The sequence below is a fragment of the Cebus imitator genome, unplaced genomic scaffold, assembly GCF_001604975.1.
Source record: "Cebus imitator isolate Cc_AM_T3 unplaced genomic scaffold, Cebus_imitator-1.0 Scaffold47, whole genome shotgun sequence".
Lineage (NCBI taxonomy): Eukaryota > Metazoa > Chordata > Mammalia > Primates > Cebidae > Cebus > Cebus imitator.
In genome coordinates, this window is record NW_016107362.1 from 1,985,373 (window position 1) to 2,004,993 (window position 19,621).

General features: G+C 42.2%; 1 protein-coding gene across 2 annotated transcripts in view; it reads right to left on the reverse strand.

Annotated features, from left to right (window-relative positions):
• Positions 1–17,429, reverse strand: part of PGM2 (phosphoglucomutase 2) — a 34,451-nt gene extending 17,022 nt beyond the window's left edge. Inside the window, exons 1-6 of one of the 2 annotated variants that reach the window (XM_017527297.2) lie at positions 17,246–17,362; positions 13,964–14,131; positions 8,391–8,497; positions 6,037–6,121; positions 3,241–3,324; positions 2,913–3,106 (exon numbers count right to left, since the gene is read on the reverse strand). In XM_017527297.2, the coding sequence (XP_017382786.1) occupies positions 2,913–3,106; positions 3,241–3,324; positions 6,037–6,121; positions 8,391–8,497; positions 13,964–14,131; positions 17,246–17,326 (719 nt within the window). In that variant the 5' untranslated portion in view covers positions 17,327–17,362. Of the gene's footprint in view, positions 1–2,912; positions 3,107–3,240; positions 3,325–6,036; positions 6,122–8,390; positions 8,498–13,963; positions 14,132–17,245 lie in introns of both variants that reach the window. The other variant, XM_037738015.1, reaches the window with a different exon arrangement.
• Positions 17,430–19,621: the final 2,192 nt, after the last annotated feature.

The following is a 19,621-nucleotide window of genomic DNA, read 5'->3' on the forward strand; positions in this document are numbered from 1 at the left end:
AAAAAAAAAAAAAAAAAGATTCTTCCATTGATGTTGGTACAACTACAAACCTTTTAGAAAAAAACCTAATCTGCTTTCCTACTTCATGCCTCATATAAAATTAAAAATCACTAATAAGACAAAGGATTTAAATACTATAAAACACAAATATGGGAGTTCTAGAGAAAGAACAAGGAAAATTTTTTGTGTTATGTTAATAATTTTGTTTTACAGCATATCTTCCTAAGGATGACAGAAAACCCAGAAGCTATAAAATATTTATTAAATTTAATAAACATTTTTAAATTTAATATTAATTTAATAAATATTTTATTTAACATATTAAATATTTTTATTTAATAAATATTAAATTTAAAAATGTTTATTAAATTTAATAAATATTTTATAGGTTCCAGGTTTTATGTCATGCTTAGGAATATTATAAAATATGATAAATATTATAATAAATATTGTAAAAGTTTTTAAACAGTTCAGCAAAAAGTTTCAATAAAAAATTCCAAAGGTAACAACAGAAAACAACATTCAAAATAGTTTTTCTCTACAAAGAAAGATGTTTATAAATATAAAAGGTGAACAAATACATAGAAAAATATAGGCTAATTAAAGAATACAAATAAAAGTGAGCTACTACTTTCAACTAGCAAATCAGGAAAAATGAGAAAATGGATCACAGCACAGGAAGAAACATGGAGATCATATACTGCCATCATCTACTGCTGGTAGGAGCACCAGCTGGTATAATACTTTTGGAAGGCAATTTGCTAAGCACTATCAACTTCGTGAATGCACATACAATTCTGACGCCAGAAAGTTATCTTATGGATACACATGTGCACACATGCATGTGCATGTAGACAGACACACACACACACACACGTACTCAGCACCCACACATATTGTGCACAAGGGGGTTGACTCCTTATCTATTAGGAGTGGAAAACCAGAAATGCTTGATTCTTCATGAAGTTAAAACAGAGGGGCAAAGGGAAAGTTCACAGATGTGTTTTGTCTGGATTACACACCATTAAAAAATGGTCCAATATAGAGGAATTAGGAGATTTCACACACAAAATCCAAGTTTCCAGTGTTTTGAGAAGACAAGAACTCAGATGATTTGGCAACTGACACCTATATTTGCATGTAGGCAACACTTGGCCACTTGGCTGGCATAGCTGCTCCTTTCAGACGGGACTCCACTTTCACACTCTGCACTGGAGTGGGCACTACCAGCTGATCCAATGAATTCAGTATCAAAGACAACTGACAAGTTCAGTTTCTTTAAATCAGTGGTTTCGGCCGGGCACAGTGGCTCACGCCTGTAATCCCAGCACTTTGGGAAGCCAAAGCAGGCAGATCACGAGGTCGGGAGTTCGAGACCAGCCTGACCAATATGGTGAAATCCCTTCTCCACTAAAAATACAAAAATCAGCCAGGCACGGTAGCATGTGCCTGTAATCCCAGCTACTCAGGAGGTTGAGGCTTAAGAATCACTTGCAGATGCTGTAGTGAGCCGAGATCATGACAAAGAAAACAAGAAAGGGCAAAAAAAAGCAAAATTCAGACTCAAAAAAAAAAAAAAAAAAAAAAAAAGAAAGAGAAAGAAAAACCAGCAACTCAGGAGGCTGAGGCAGGAGAACTGCTTGAACCCAGGAGGTGGAAGTTGTAGTGAGCCGAGATCATGACACTGTACTCCAGCCTGGGCAACAGAGTGAGACTTTGTCTCAAAAAAAAAAAAAAAAAAAAAAAAAAAAAAAAAAAAAAAAAAAAAAAAAAAAAAAAAAAAAAAAAAAAAAAAAAAAAAAGAAAGAAAGAAAGAAAGAAAGACACCAGTGTTTTCTTGCTAGGGGGACAATCACAATCAGGAGGGAAGACATTACTGTCACTCTGCTAGACCACTGCCTACCCGACAGTAAGGACTGAGTCTGTGGCACTGAGTTAAATACACAGGTGCAGCCACCTTTCAGAAAGAAAGTCAGGACTAATAGGGACTAACACAGAAAGGGGTCCATGACGAATTAATTGGGGGGAATAGGGCAGAGAACAAACCACACACACTATATTCCTATTTATGGTTTTGAAGTATATTATACATATATATATGCTTACATATGCAGAAAATTTTTGGAAGAAAAAATACCAGTGTTTACTCTTTAACACTTTTGAGCAAGTTTTTTAAACATACATATATATGTACACACACACACACACACTTACATGTATGAATATGAATATGTATGAACCACATACATGTATGGACTCTATAACAGGTCAGCAAACTACGGCCTATGGGCAAGCCACCCAATTCTGTTTGCACTCCTTCACTGACATTGCACCTCTGACTGCTTTTGTACTAAAACTGCAGAATTGACTAGTTGAGAAAGAGTCTACGTGGCCTTCAAAGCCAAAAATATTTACTATCTGTCCCTTTAAGAAAAGTCTGCCTCTAAAATCAGCTGCAGCTGGCTGGCGGCGGTGGCTCACGCCTGTAATCCCAGCACTTTGGGAGGCCAAGGCGGGTGGACCATTTGAGCCAGAAGTTTGAGACTAGCCTGACCAACATGCCAATACCTCGTCTCTACTAAAAATACACACACACACACACACACACACACACACACACAAACTAGCTGGGTGCGGTGGCTCACGCCTGTAGTCCCAGCTACCTGGGAGGCTGAGGCACAAGAATTGCTTGAACCCAGGAGGCAAAGGTTGTAGTGAGCTGAGATGGTGCCACTGCACTCCAGCTTGGGTGAGAGTGAGACCCTGTCTCAAAATAAATAAACAAAATAAAATGAAATCTGATGCAGCTGTAGTACATGAACCAGTTAAAGAGAAAAACTTCATGAAGAGTGACAGAATTTGGCTGAATCATATTAACTCACTTAAGGTCAGTGGAGACACAATTCGTTTACCTGTGGAAACAGTATTTTTTAAGGTCTTCAAAGTAGTCATTATTGATGGAAGCACTCGGATTGTGAAGAAGCGGACTGCTATCAATTAAAGAATCATCCCAAGCTTGAGGCCACGGTTCTAGATTTTCTTCAATAGCTTGAGAAATCCCTTTATCATGAGGAGAGATGATCTGAGCTCCATTATCCCAATAGACCTAGAGAACCCAGGGACACACTCAGAGGGTTTACAGTGAATGGAAATAAGGCACCTACTACCTATGGTCCCAAAGGATACAGACATAGGATTCCTATAGAAGGATGTACGTGTGGAGTAGAAAAAGGAAAGTACCTTATAACCATTATCCTGCTTTGGATTGTGAGATGCAGTTATCATGATTCCAGCACGAAGTTTCAAATGCGATACTGTGAATGGCTGTAATGGCAGGAAACAAGAACAGTCTTAAACAAAAAACCAAATATCTTTAAAATGTCTATTTTATACTGTTCATGCCAACTTGCTCCCTTTTAATAAACATAATATATAAATAGCATAATATTTTGAGCCACACCCCAGCAGTATGCAATTACCCTTAGAACTAACTGGCTGTTCAAAATTCCAGGATGCATTTCCTAATAAGAAAGGCAAGGAATTTCCTCAGTGCCTTCTCATTCCTTGGTATAGCTAGAAAATTCTTCAAAAACAACGATGGTCTAAGCCGCTGCTCCAACGCTTTCAAAGCTCATACTTGAGACAGAAGTTTGGGGATTCAGCGTACTCCCTCCAACTGCTTCTCCCTCTCCTCCTCTTTCTTATTTGCTTTTAAGGAAAAAAAAAGTTGAGAAAAACACTGAGGGGCTGGGCATGGTGGCTCATGCCTGTAATTTCACCACTGTAGGAGGCTGAGACAGATGGATCACCTGAGATCAGGAGTTCAAGACCAGCCTGGCAAACAACGAAACCAAAATAACAAAAACATTAGCCAGGCATGGTGGTGGGCACCTGTAATCTCAGCTACTCGGGAGGCTGAGGCAGGAGAAACTCTTGAACCTGGGAAATGGAGGTTGCAGTGAGCTGAGATCATGCCACTGCACTCCAGCCCAGGTGACAAGAAGGAAACTCTGTCTCAAAAAAAAAAAAATAATAAAAATAATAAAAAAAAGTTGAGGGAATGGAGAATGCTCTTGCAGGTTTTACAGGTTGCTCATTTACCTCTCACTCCAGGGTTAAATATTTATACTTCAGCTTAGCTCCCATCTCCATTACATCCCAAAATGGGAGGAGGGGTTGGATTATTCGCCCTATTGTGGCAAATGACATTGATTATACACAGACAACCTGAGGTTTAAATTGTCTGTCCCCTCCACTCTCCCACCAAGAATCACTGCAGTCACTCAACCCCCTGGAAGTTATGTCACATCTCTCAGGTGTCCTGGGCCAAAGAAAAGGGGAGAACGACTCCTCAGTGTGAGCAAAGGATCATGACACACTGGTTCAATTCATGTCTGATATAAAATTAACAGCTACTAACACTTAGTACAGAAGGCAATTAGGATGCTTGAATACATGGCAATTTTTCCATCAAACAATGAAACCAAACTACATTTAGATGTGGATAGAGTGCCTACCAGGTTATTTACAGCCTAGCGGTGCTGCATCTACCTGTCAGTGCACTAGAGCCAGCAAACACAAAATGATTTAGAACCTCCTTTGGCGATACAGTCTCATTTCCACTAGATGTGAGTAACTGCATCCAAATCACATTTTCCAAAAACATACTCTCAGCATCTGGCCCAGCTCTTAAAAGTTTCGCTGGCATGCACACGTATGTTTACTGCGGCACTGTTCACAATAGCAAAGACTTGGAACCAACCCAAGTGCCCATCAGTGATAGACTGAAAAAAGAAAATGTGGCACGTATACACCATAGAATACTATGCAGCCATAAAAAAGGATGAGCTCATGTCCTTTGCAGGGACATGGATGACGAACATTCTCAGCAAATTAACACAAGAACAGAAAACCAGATACTGCATGTTCTCACCCATAAGTGGGAGTTGAACAGTGAGAACACATGGACACAGGGAGGGGAACATCACACACCGGAGTCTGTTGCGGGGTGGGGGGCTAGGGGAGGGATAGCGTTAGGAGAAATACCTAAAGCAGTTGATGGGGTGTTGGATGCAGCCAACCACCATGACATGCATATACCTATGTAACAAACCTGCATGTTCTGTACATGTACCCCAGAACTTAAAGTACAATTTTAAAAAGTAAAAAAAACAAAATAAAAAGTTTTATCTACATCGAAGCAAGAGCGGTCACAGTCCCTACTGTCTTTTTCTTCAGATTGTGCTACAGAAAGGATGTGATAAACGCCTTACTCAAACGTGCCAAGCATGCTCTCTGTACCAGCCATGAATAGCATTTAGAATAAAACATTTGTATAAAACAGGGGTGTGCCAGCTTGTCAAAAATACTCACGACAAGACAGGGTTTGAGTGAATTCAGATTTCGACCCAAGAAGTTTCCTAATTGTGATAGCTGAGAAAAAAAACTACTAACCAAATTTTAAAACAGAGAAAAGGCTGGGCACGATGGCTCACGCCTGTAATCCCAACAATTTGGGAGTCCGAGGCAGGTGGATCACCCGAGGTCAGGAGTTTGAGACCAGCCTGGCCAACATGAGAAAACCCCACCTCTAGTAAAAATGCAAAAACTGGCTGGGCGTGGTGGCAGGCACCTGTAATCCGAACTACTCAGGAGGCTGAGTCAGGAGAAATTGCTTGAATCCAGGAAATGGAGGTTGCTGTGAGCCAAGATCACACCACTGCACTCCAGCCTAGGCAACAGAGCCCTCAAAAAAAAAGAAAGAAAATTGTGCTAACTCACTCAAATATCCTTAGAGTGCAAGCAAAAGGAAAATGCACTTTAAAAAAAACCAATTCCGAAGAATCAAAAGTTGAATAGCAGAGAAATAGTACTAGGATGTGGGAGAAACATTCCTGCAGAGAAAAGAGAATGCCTCATACATGCCAAAGAGCTCCTCTGTCATTCAAATAGTCTAATCCCGAAAGATGGTAAAATTCAGCCAAGTCCCACCCCCCATCACGTGACAGGAAATTATGAAAGGAAAGAGCTACTCACCACAAAGGGGGTTGGTGTTATATCAGAAAAGAGGTAGACAGGAATCCCCTGACTGATAAATGTGGTTGCAGCAAGTCGGGCAAACCTGAGAAGGCAGAGTGACAGGGAAGAAAAGGAGAGCTGAGTTACCAGGACTGTGAGTGATGGGAAGAAGGAAATGCATGCTGAATATTCTTTTTTTTTTCCCCATTTATTTATTTTATTGCATTTTAGGTTTTGGGGTACACATGAAGAACATGCAAAATTGTTGCATAGGTACACACGTGGCAGTGTGATTTGCTGCCTTCCTCCCCATCATCTACATCTGGCAACTCTCCCCTTGCTATCTCTCCCCAACTCCCCACTCCTCACTGTCCCTCCCCTATTTCCCACAAACTGATCCCAGTGTGTAGTGCTCCCCTCCCTGTGTCCATGTGTTCTCATTGTTAAACACCCGCCTATGAGTGAGAACATGCGGTGTTTGATCTTCTGCTCTTCTGTCAGTTCGCTGAGAATGATGGTTTCCAGGTTCATCCATGTCCCTACAAAGGACACAAACTCATCATTTTTGATGGCTGCATAATATTCCATGGTGTATATGTGCCACATTTTCCCTGTCCAGTCTATCATCGATGGGCATTTGGGTTGGTTCCAGGTCTTTGCTATTGTAAACAGTGCTGCAATGAACATTCGTGTGCACGTGTCCTTATAGTAGAACGATTTATAATCCTTTGGATATATACCCAGTAATGGGATTGCTGGGTCAAATGGAATTTCTATTTCTAGGTCCTTGAGGAATCGCCACACTGTCTTCCACAATGGTTGAACTAATTTACACTCCCACCAACAGTGTAAAAGTGTTCCTATTTCTCCACATCCTCTCCAGCATCTGTTGTCTCCAGATTTTTTAATGATCGCCATTCTAACTAGCGTGAGATGGTATCTCAATGTTGTTTTGATTTGTATTTCTCTGATGACCAGTGACGATGAGCATTTTTTCATATGTTTGTTGGCCTCATGTATGTCTTCTTTTGTAAAGTGTCTGTTCATATCCTTTGCCCACTTTTGAATGGGCTTGTTTGTTTTTTTCTTGTATATCTGTTTTAGTTCTTTGTAAATTCTGGATATCAGCCCTTTGTCAGATGGGTAAACTGCAAAAATTTTTTCCCATTCTGTTGGTTGCCCATTCACTCTAATGACTGTTTCTTTTGCTGTGCAGAAGCTGTGGAGTTTGATTAGGTCCCATTTGTCTATTTTGGCTTTTGTTGTCAGTGCTTTTGGTGTTTTGGTCATGAAGTCCTTGCCTACGCCTATGTCCTGAATGGTTTTGCCTAGATTTTCTTATCTGGAGTTAATTTTAGTGTAAGGTATCAGGAAGGGGTCCAGTTTCTGCTTTCTGCACATGGTTAGCCAGTTTTCTCAACACCACTTATTAAACAGGGAATCCTTTCCCCATTGCTTGTTTTTGTCTGGTTTGTCAAAGATCAGATGGTTGTAGATATGTTGTGTTGCCTCCGAGACCTCTGTTCTGTTCCATTGATCTATATCTCTGTTTGGTACCAGTACCATGCTGTTTTGATTACTGTAGCCTTGTAGTATAAAGTTTGAAGTCCGGTAGTGTGATGCCTCCCGCTTTGTTCTTTTTGCTTAGAATTGACTTGGCTATGCAGGCTCTCTTTTGGTTCCATATGAAGTTTAAGGTGTTTTTTTCCAGTTCTGTGAAGAAGGTCATTGGTAGCTTGATGGGGATAGCGTTGAATCTGTAAATTACTTTGGGCAGTATGGCCATTTTCACGATATTGATTCTTCCTAACCAGGAACATGGAATGTTTCTCCATCTGTTTGTGTCCTCTTTTATTTCGTTGAGCAGTGGCTTGCAGTTCTCCTTGAAGAGGTCCTTTACGTTCCTTGTTAGTTGTATTCCTAGGTATTTTATTCTCTTTGTAGCAATTGCGAATGGTAGTTTGTTCTTGATTTGGCTCTCTTTAAGTCTGTTATTGGTGTATAGGAATGCATGTGATTTTTGCACATTGATTTTGTATCCTGAGACTTTGCTGAACTTGCTTATCAGTTTCAGGAGATTTGGGGCTGAGACGATGGGGTCTTCTAGATATACAATTATACATCTGCAAATAGAGACAATTTGACTTCCTCCTTTCCTAATTGAATACCCTTTATTTCTTTTTCTTGCCTGATTGCTCTGGCCCAAACAGAAAACCAGAATCTTTAAAAGTTGCCAAGAGAATTTACCCATTGTTTTAATAGTTAAGCAATGAGGCTCATGAACATATTAAAGCCAAGTTATTGAGATGGTGATTAAAATAAAACTGCAAAGTAAATTATGGAAACGTCATTTTGTAAAAATGTGTAAATACCTTCTGCTGCTACCCCCACTGGATGGATGGGCTCGGGCGTCAAAACTGATCACGATGCCTTTCTGCTTTAGGTCACTAAACTGCTTTTCCAGGTATCTGCAAAATCCCTACGAATATCCCATAGATTAAAAGAGTATATATTTTGACATATTTTTATATATACAACATAGAAACATTAGCCAAAAATTACGTTTTCTCAAATTTCATAGGATAACACTATAGCAGAGGGGGGAAAATCATCTCAGTAAGGAAACAAACTGAACAAGAAGAAAATAAAGAAAGCAACAGCCTTGTTTATTACCCATGTGTTTTTGTATTAGGCACTGTGTTAGTTGTTGGTCACTTAGCAGCTATTATCTCTAACCTTGGATCAACTTTGTTAGGAAATTTTTTTTTTCCCTTCCAGAGCCAGGGTCTTGCTCTGTTGCTTAGGCTGGAGTGCAATGGCATGATCATTGTAGCATTGGTGACACTGGGGTCACCACCTGAGACGATGATCACTACTTTCAGGGGTCTGTCTTACAAACCCTGACTCTGTGACAGATGAATAAAATGCACTCATACACCAAGTCCAGTAAATGAGTGAGCTAGGGAGGTCGTCAGCTGCTATTGCAGCTACCCGACCCCTCACTAGCTGTTCCTCCTCCCATGTATTCGGTATAGATTTAATAACAGAGGCTCTAAGTCAACAGGCTTGCAGATAATTGACATGACTAAAAGATTGTTTTGCAAATCATAAAAGCTTTGGTTCTGGGGCCTAGAACAAACACTATTAACGGGTTAATCCCCCTTTGATCTCCCCCTGAGAGGACCTTCTGGCACAAAGTTTACATGAGTAAGAAAGCTAGTAGAGACAAAGAAATATGGGGTAAACAGACTTAACTGGGGAAGCTTCTTGTGGGAAGTAGAAAAGTTCCTTTTTAAAGTTTCCTTTTTTGTTAAAGAATAAGTGTGCTACTAACCCTGTTAAGCCGTATCCTATGTAGCTCTTAGACATGCCATGCTTACAGGCACGTAGTACACTCTGTGTCCTTGTACTTTAACCAAAATATCTGTGCTGGACATGCTCTCAGGCACGTACCAGCTCTCCATTGCTTTGACCTGTTTAGAAAGGTTTTAAGTTGTTAGCCAATCAGGTTCCAGCCAACGGAGATCAGACACAGCAGTAAGAATGACCCCAAATGCATAAGGGATCAATTTGTGTTTTCCTTTGTTCTTTGTACTCACATGGCAAGATGACTAGTCAAAGTACCCTTCCTGCAGTCCAGGAAGTAAAAGTTGGATAGTCATCCTTAACCTTCACCTTACAACCTAATGCTCTAAGGTAAGGACTGGCTGCCTTCAGCCTGTTTTATTATTACAAGTTAATGAAAATCTTTTGTCCTTCTAAAAGGTTTGAGACTGTATCTTATAACTTTCCTTAATATTTCCCTTAATATTTTGCCAGTCACCTTGAGTGAATCCTAACATCATAGTTCATTGTAACCTTGAACTCCTGGGCTTAAGCAATCTCCCCCACCTCAGCCTCCTGAGTAGCTAACACCTCAGGTGCATGCTACTAGGCCCTACTAATTTAAAATAAAATTTTATAGAGACAGAGTCTTGCTATTTTGCCCAGGTTGGTCTTGAACTATTGTCAAATGATCTTCCTGTCTTGACCTCGCAAAATGCTGGGATTACAAGTGTGGGCCACTGTACCTGGCCAGAAATCCCACTTTACAGATGGGTAAAATAAGGCTCAGAGAGGCACAGTGACTTGTCCAGTTTCAGATATTAGAGTAGTAGAGCCCAAATTTGTACCCAGGGCTGGTGAGAGGTGGTTCAGTGTAGGGCTTAAAAGCACACCCTCTAGAAGCAGAATCTGTGAATTTATACTCCATGCTGCCACTTCAAGCAAATGACAAGTTCCTTAATTTCTTGGTGCCTTAGTTTCCTCTTCTGTGAAACAGGAATAACAATAGTACCCACCTCATAGGGCTGTTATAAGGAGCAAATGAATGAAAACATGCAAAGTGCTGAGAATTCAACACCAACTAAGTACTATATTAAGTGTTAGCTGTTATAAGCATTTTTTTGTTGTTATTTTCCTTCAAAGCCATACAAAACAAAGAAAACTCTGGTTGATTGGGTAAAAATAATAATTCATTTTATATTATTTACTTCACTTTTGCTAAAGGAAGTCTTATAAATACACGTAACTCTTTTTCTTTTGAAACAGCGTCTCACTCTTGTCTCCCATGCTGGAGTGCAATGACATGATCATGGCTCAGTACAGCCTCAATCTCTTGGGCTCAAGTAATCCTCTTACCTCAGCCTCCTGAGTAGCTGGGACTACAGGTACATACCACCATGCCTGGCTAATTGAAAACAAAGTTTTTTGTAGAGATGGGACCTTGCCATATTGCCCAGGCTGGTTTCAATCTCGTGGGCTCAGGCAATCCTTCTGCGTTGGCCTCCCAAAGTGCTGGGATTACAGGCATGAGCCACCACGCCCAACCCATAACTTTTATTTTAGGTAGGAGGGGATAAATCACAGCCAGTGCTAATTTAGAATGCCTTTAGCTTTTCTTTGACAAATACATTGCACTGAGCATATCTTCTGAGGCTGAGTGATGCAAGGAAATAAGGACATGTGTATTGGTTTTGTGGGTTCCCCAGAAGATACACAGATGCCTGATACTCTAAGATTTACAATAGTGACAGTTCCCCTCTTCCTGCTCAACCCTTGAGCTGTGGCCCCAGGGTTCCCTGAAGCAAAGAGCATTCCCATCTCCAGATTATCTAAAAATCTCTGAGGCCTGCTGAGGATGAAGACCTGAACGTATGGCTAAGGGAAAAGGGAATTCTTACGCTAGATGAAAGATTCAGTGGGGGAAGTAGGGGATTTTCAGAAATAAAATGTTACTATAAAACATAGGAAGCAAACTTATTTGTATGACTTCAAAAAGCAGAACTAGGACCAATATGTAAAGTCTACAGAAAGACAGATTTTGGCTTAAAATAATGAAGCCATCTTTTAATGAGAATGGTCCAAAGATAGAATGGCTTATTTCAGAGGACAGCGAGTTTCCCATCACTGGTATGCTATGGCTAAATAACCTAAGAACACAGACCCAAAATAGAGCATAGAACATAAATTAATTGGCGGAAGGAAATTATAACCTCTATCAATGAGGCAAATCATACAAAAGTTTCCTCCAGCCTCTGTCCTGTTTCATTTGACAGGTTTTTCAATCACATACATCTGCTTCTTAAACCAACCAGGCAAATTTTGGGGTACATCAGAATGAGGCTCCACACCTAGAGACCAGGAGGAAGGGCACCTATGCTACCATGAAAGTCTGATCAGTGAAAAGTGACCAGTATATTTGCCTATCAGCATTCTGCCAGGGAACACTACCCAAGACTGGGGTGGAAACCTTTGCTATTGGTTCTGAGAATCCTCTTGCCTAATTTTGAATCCACTCCTAAGACTTTAAAGATACACCTGCTGCTTGGAGAATCACTTGAACAGGAGGTGGAGGTTGCAGTAAGCTGAGATCACACCACTGCGCTCCAGGCTGGGTGACAGACCGAGACACCAACTCAAAAAAAAAAAAAAAAAAAATACACCTGCTGCTCAGATAAAACTTTCTTAACTCTTCACATCTCTGTCTCCTATTGTAAGTATCCAGAATAGGCAGAATGGAGCACTTCAAAGTGGTGGTTTCATGGAGAAAATTATTCCACGTGCTGGCTGGCCGAATTACATGACGTTTAGAATATTGATCATCTTGTTTGGCAAAGGGGTTTACCCTCAGAGGAGACCAATTCTTCTAGAAGGAAAATGGATAAGATAGTATTTAATGGAAATACATTTCACTATTCTCGGAAACTAGATGTAGAAAAATTCAGGGGAAAAAGCTCTAGGTTAATCTAGAATCCCTTAGAAATCCCTAACAATTAGGCCCAATGGCAGGTGTGATCAACAGGATTGCCCAAAGATGGCCCCAGTCATATAACCCACCCCATATGTTCCTCTTACAATGTGACATTAATGCTCCTCCAATGAGAAGTGGGTATCTATGCGCCCTCTCCTTGAATAGGAGACAGCCTTATGGACTCACATTTAACAAACAGAATACGGTAGAAGTGACACTGTGTGTCATAAAAGGTCATAAGAGTCAGTATAGCTTCTAGCTGGTACATTCTGTCTTGCTCAGTTGCCCAGGCTAGAGTCCAGTGGCATGATGTCAGCACACTATAACCTTGCCTCCTAGGTTCAAATGATCCTCCTGCCTCAGCTTCCTGAATAGCTGGGATTACTGTGCACACCACCATACCTGGCAAATTTTTGAGTTTTTGATAGAGACAGGGTTTCACCATGTTGTTCAGGCTGGTCTTGAACTCCTAAGCTCAAGTGGTCCATCTGCCTCAGTCTCCCAAAGTGCTGGGATTACAGGTGTGAGCCATCGTGCCTGGCCCCCATGGTAATTCTATACCCTTAGTTAGATAAGCTTTCCTTATTGGAGTTTCATTACAACATGCCCAGCTCTGCCTTTTATGCTGGGATGTATATGTGAGGCTTATGTAATCACTAGGAGGCAATTTTTTCTAGCCCTTCTTTTCCTAGAATTCAAGTGACATTCATCATTAACAGGTCTAAGTTGAAGAAACACTGACAAGAATAACCTGTTCTATTTCATTTCCTTCATAAACAGTACTCCCAATACCCAGTGGAAGCTCTTCTGTTTTGTCAAATTGTTTATCTCCTTCCTAAAAGCTGGGTCTAGACTCTGACAAAAATATTCACAAATTAAGGCAAGGAAACTCAGACTCAATTCATACTAATACAACAAAGGAGAGGCCGGGTGCAGTGGCTCACGCCTGTAATCCCAACTCTTTGGTAGGCCAAGGTGGGCAGATCACAAGGTCAAGAGAGCAAGACCATCCTAGCCAACATGGTGAAACCCAGTCTCTACTAAAAATACAAAAATTAGCTGGGCATGGTGGCGCGCACCTGTAGTCCCAGCTACTTGGGAGGCTGAGGCAGGAGAATTGCTTGAACTTGGGAGACAGAGGTTGCAGTGAGCCGAGATCGTGCCACTGCACTCCTGCCCGGGCAACAGAGCGAGACTGTCTGAAAACAAAACAAAGCAAATAAACAAAACAAAGGAGAACAGGCTCTTGGTAATTCTGGCAGTTAGAATAGCTTTTTAGCACTGGCCATGGAACTACAGCAAAAATAACAGGACCTTAAAAGTTGTCAGCTTAGCTGGTGCATTTACACTGGAATGAAAGCTCCATTAAAGAATCTGTTTGTTTGAGTCATTCTCATATCCCCAGTGACTGGCACATAGTAGGCACTCAGTAAGTGTGTTAAATGAATGAATGAATGGATGGCTATATGAGTCCTGAACAAGTGCTATTTCAACCAACTCTGCAAGCCTTACTTTATGGAGTAAGTGGTGGTGACTTCTTGTGTCTAGTCAAGCTGATAAGACATGTCCATAATTAAAACAAATGAGGTCTGTCAAATATAAAATGAGCTAGAGGGATACGTTGAGTTACTAAGAATTATAAAAATGTGGTACCTGTGTAGTCTGGATGATGGTCAAGTCATTCATACAAGAAATTCCAGGGCCCATGGGCGCTCGAAGGCCAGCTGTCCCAAACTGCATTCGGGCCCCGAAACATTTTCGTAGTTCTTCTTTGTTATCTTCTGCTATTAGTCGTTTCACTGCCTCTAAAGTTAAGGAATTCTAAAGGACAAAAATACCGCCAGACAAATAAGTGAATGAAAAGTAAAAACACCCATAATATCATTCTAACCTATAGGGAAATATATATATATATATATACATACATATATAAACCTTTCAATTTTCTGATGCTCCTGAAATTTGAAATATGAAGTCAGTCTGACATAAGTGTTCTTTTCTTTCCTGTCAAGGTCAGCACTTTTGGAGAAATGGAAGTCGAGGTTTCAGCATATGACTCTAAGCCCCAGAATGGAATCTCAGCATACCACCTGCCAACTCTAGGTGCTTGTGCAGATTAATTCAGTTCTCAAATTCTCAGTTTTCCCATTTGCAAAATGGGAATAATCTAGAACCTCCCTTACACAATTTTTAAGGTTTTAAGGTAGTTTACTTCAAATTAATGTAAAATATCTTTCTCTACCTGACACTTAATTGTGATTAAATGTTCATTTTTCTCCCTAATGTTCTCAAATTTTCCAGAGAGTGATAGATTACACAATTTAAGTCAAAACCTTAGTTTTGCAATGTTTTATAATTTATATCAGGCATTCACATACCTGGTCAAGTTTGAATCTTGTAACATCTCCAAGAAGCAGACAAATAACAGAAACCCAATTTTACAGATGGGGAAGCCTCAGAAATTGAGTGACTTTCTTAAATTGCATGATAAACATTAACCTAGTGCCTTTTCTCTAACATTAACTGCTTCAAATAGACATTAACAGGATTGACTTAAATTCATTATACATTGTCCTGTTTTTTGGTACCGCAGTTGCAGAAAATGTTAAGGCTGAAGAAAAAAAATGACAATCACATTAATTTCACATGAGACTTTTAAATTATGAATCCAGGAAAACAACAGAGTAAGTACTTTATATTCCTGTTTTACAGTCATTATCCATTTAGATGCGCACTCACACAGGATGTGGCTATGTAATTAAACTTTGGAATACTACTGCAATAAAACCTTGGCTTTCTGGAATTAAGCCCACATTTCCAGATTGTTGCAGATCCAATAGGTATCAAATAAACCTCACCTTTTTTGGTGAAAAGCAGCAGATACTAATTCCAGAACACAGTCTTACCTATCAGGTTGTCAGTTGCCCCCAAAAAAGGGCTCTGATCAGGTACATAAAAGAGGCTCAATAAATATTTGTAGAGTGAATCAGAAAACACAGACTTCACTGCCACACCCAATATCAAATGATTTTCCCTTGTTCATAATGTAGGTCTGGAAAATCTTAATTGGTCTTTGATGTCTATGAAAGACCAAGTAGCCTGAGAGAAACAAATGAGACCGAAAGATAAGAATGAGAGGTCAAGAGGAGAGCAGGATCAGAATCACCTCTGGGAGTGACCAAAGCTGACGGCAGAGAAAAGAACAGGGATGAAGGCATGCTAGAAACACAGGGGGCACCTACTAGGGTGCCTTGCTAATCGCGGGGTGAAGTCAGACTAGAGGACTGCAATGCTTTTAGCTGGTGGGAGGTTCGCTGGAGAATGAATGGGCTTCTTCTTAGTTAGGGGCCAGTCCCAAAGCCAAATAAGAAAATTAAGGGAGGATAGAACATGAGTGATAAAAATAAAAAATATAAAAAGGACATCTGGTCTCTACCAAGAGAGGTACAATTTTTCTATACACAGATGCAACCCTGTAGACATTAGGTTGCTTTTTTCTTCTTTTTCAAAGGGAAAGGGCGTTATGAACTCTGGCTTCAAAAGAATTCCATACTCTGCAAGTTACAAGTTATCAGAAAGGGTAACATTTTTCTTCCCTTAAGAATCACAAAGTTATCTTCCCAGGAAAAGAAAAACTCCCTCAAGGAGTTGCCAATAGCATTCTGGAAATGGGATTTGCTGACATTTTATTTGTAGGAGCCAGAGAACGGTAAACAAAGACCTGGCCCCTACTGACCTTGTAATCTATCTCCTTTGTTCACTCAAGTATTTTAGTGACCTACTATGTGTCCTGCCCTATGCCTATGCCAGGCACTATAAACCAAGGCAGTGAGAGCAGACAGGACTGGCAACATAATTTATAGGGGTCCAGTGCACAATGAAAATAGGTGCTCTCCTGTTCAACCATTAAGATTGTCAAGACAGGACAGCAGGACATTAAAACAACGGTAGGCCCTTGTAGGAACGGGAGTCCTGGGCGATGGCAGGGGTCTTCTGCCCCTGAAGACAGACATTAAACAAACCTACAAACAAGTGTTTTTGGAGTTTTTTGTTTTTACCATTTGCAGCAAGCACCATAAAGGAAAATCACAGACCGTTTAGAGGGAAAATTAGGGAGAAATAACGTACACTTCGGAGCCAAGGAAGGACTCTCTGTGTAAGCAACATTTAAGTTCAGACACAAAATATGAGTCACAAAGGGAGAAACCAGTTCAGCAGAAGAGAGCAGAGAAGGGCATTCCGAGAAAACCGAACAGCAAGCAAAACAGGCAGGAAGGGCGAGACCCAAGTTAGAGAGGAGAGAGGGAGTGATGTCCAGAGCTGGGTTCCCGATTCTTTCTTTGGTCCAGCATCTAACAAAGGGAATGAAGGGAGAGAAAACCGTGCTGTGTCCAAAGGGTTCCTCCTGGGCTGTCAATGTTCCAAGGGGTACTCCTGAAGCCAGGCGGGCCCACCCGGGAGGACCCACGTTTGTAACCAAGCCCTCGGGATGGAAGGACCGGACTAGAACGCTGCTCTGCAAAGGTCCCAGCGGCCAAAGGAAGAGGTGGGACGGAGTGATTCTGGGTCCACGGGCATGCACAGCCGACTACCGAAGACTAGCCAGCGGTCTGAGTGACAGCAAGGCGTGCGCACCTCAACTAGACAGCGTCCAGGGTCTGGCCGCGCTTAGACCACCACCCTGGCTCGCTCCTCTACTCCGAACGTGCAGTCCGGCCAGCCGGATAGCTGGCTTCGTCCGCGGACAACCTTTCCCGGCCTAACTCCGAACGTGCCACTTGCCGGCCAGGCCGAAGGAAGCCTCCTCCTGGGTCTCCCCGGGGGAGAAGCCGAGCGCCCGGGGCGGGAAGGTAGCGCAGGCGCCGCGCCTGGGGAGGGCGGAGCACCCGGCACCCGGCACCCTTCGGGCGCTCCACGCCTGCTGGCGCCCCTCACCTTGTCCCAGCGCAGCCACCGGGCCGTCTCCTGGTCCAGCCGGGCGTCGGCCCCGGGCCCGCGGCTTTCTGGAGCCGCCATCGCTGTGCTTACGCTGCCGCAGCGGAGGGAAAGAGGCGGCGAAGTCACCCTTCCGGTCTGGCCCGGAGAGGCGGAGGCGGGGAGAGAGAGAGCCGGGGCGGGGAGAGCCGCGGTAGAGCCTGCTGGCCCCGGGGAAAGTGACGCGCTTCACGGCGGGCACGCCTCCGATCCGTCTGCGGGTGTGCCACGGCGGGTGGGAGTGAGCGAGAAGGAATTGTGGGGGCGGGGTGGGTTGCTGGAAGCTGGTACAACTTCTTAGAAAGGCTTTGCCGTTGTCTCTGCTGCACCAGGCCGCAGCCAGCCTTGAGTTCCTGCCGCGCGCCAGGCACGTGTGAGGTGCTGGGAGACCAGGGTGACTGCACCCAGATAGGAGCCTGAAAATTACGTAGAAATTCAGAGGGTCTTGAACAGGTGGAAAAAAATCTTGAAAAAGAAAAACAAAGTGAGAAGACCAGTGGAACGTAAGATAGAGACCAGAAACAAAAACACACGTATATGGACAATTTATTTCAGAGGCGCGGCTGCAGAGCGCGGGAGGAAACTATTTTGAGTTAATGGTGCTGGGTCAATGGGATATCCAGGTAGGGAAAAGAAAAAAGGGAACTTGGCACCCTATATCCCATCACACACAGCTATGAATTCCAGATCAATTATAGCTCTAAGTATGAAAGATAACGTGAAACTTACAGAAACTAGCATAGGAGCACATCTTCCTGACCCTGGGATCACCAAGCCGTAAAGAAAATGCATACACATAAGCATAAAAACACATGTGCAAGAATATTTCTAGCAGCATTATTTGTAAAAGCCTCAAACTGGCAACAACCCAGATCACCATCAGCAATGCAATGGATAAATACTTGGTAATATATCCATACCAATTCATATAAATAAATCATGGTACATTAAAACAGCGATGCAAGTGAACTACGGTTATACACAACATCATGAATGAATCTCACAAACGTTGAGCGATAGAGTTCAAACACCACCCCCCTTCAGCCCCCAGTACTGGATCAAGCATCTGTAGTCCCAGCTGCTTGGTGGTGGGGGAGCTGGAGGGAATCCTGCGGAGGAAGGATCGCTTGAGCCCGGGAGCTGGAGGCTGCAGTGAGCTGTGATTATGCCACTGCTGTCCATCCTGGGAGACAGAGAGAGAACCTGTTAAAAAACAAACAAACAAAACCCCCCGACGAAATAGATAAAATTATAGGGAAAGGAAACAAATCAGTGCGTTTCAAGAGGGGTGAGGGAGGGGTTGACTACCAAGGGCACAAGGGAATTTGAGGAGTGGTGGAACTGTTCCATATCTTGATTGAGTGTGGTTTGCATTTATCAAAACTCATAGATATATGAGGATATATCTATGACTGTAGAATATAAAGAGTAAAGTTCACTGTAAGTTATATCTCAATTTTTTTTTTTTTTTTTTATACAGAGTCTTGTTCTGTCGCCCAGGCTGGAGTGCAGTGGCACGATCTCGGCTCACTGCAATCTTCGCTGCCCAGGTTCAAGCAATTCTCCTGTCTCAGCCTCCGGAGTAGCTAGGACTACAGGCGCATGCCACCACGCCCACCTAATTTTCATATGTTAGTAGAGACGGGGTTTCACCATGTTGGTCAGACTGGTCTCAAACTCCTGATCCCAGGTGATCCACCTGCCTTGGCCTCCCAAAGTGCTGGGATTACAGGCGTGAGACACCGCGCCTGGCCATCTCAGTTTTTTTTAAGTTTTAAGATTAAAAACTAAAAAGGAGGCAAAACTAATCTATGGATGTCGGCAGAGGGGACAGCTTTAGGAAGGAGGAAAAGTGCCTTCTGGGATTCTGGGACTGTTCTGTTTCTTGAACTGGACAATCACACAGGTGTGTTCGCTTTGTAATATTCACTAAGCTTCAGTCTTACGAGTTTTGCATTTTCTGTATGTTCTTCAATTTTATTTTTATTATTATTATTTTTTGAGACACAGTGTCGCTCTGTCACCCAGGCTGGAGTGCAGTGGTGCAATCTTGGCTCATTGCAACCTCCCCATCCCAGGTTCAAGAGAGTCGCATGCCTCAGCCTCCTGAGTAGCTGGGATTACAGATGCGGGCCACCATGCCCGGCTTGTTTATTTATTTATTTGTTTATTTATTTATTTTTGAGACAGATTCTTGCTCTGTTGCCCATGCTGGAATGCAATGGTGGGATCTCAGCTCACTGTAACCTCCACCTCCTGTCTTCAAGTGATTCTCCTGCCTCAGCCTCCTGAGCAGCTGGGATTATAGACATGAGCCACCATGCCTAGCCATTTTTT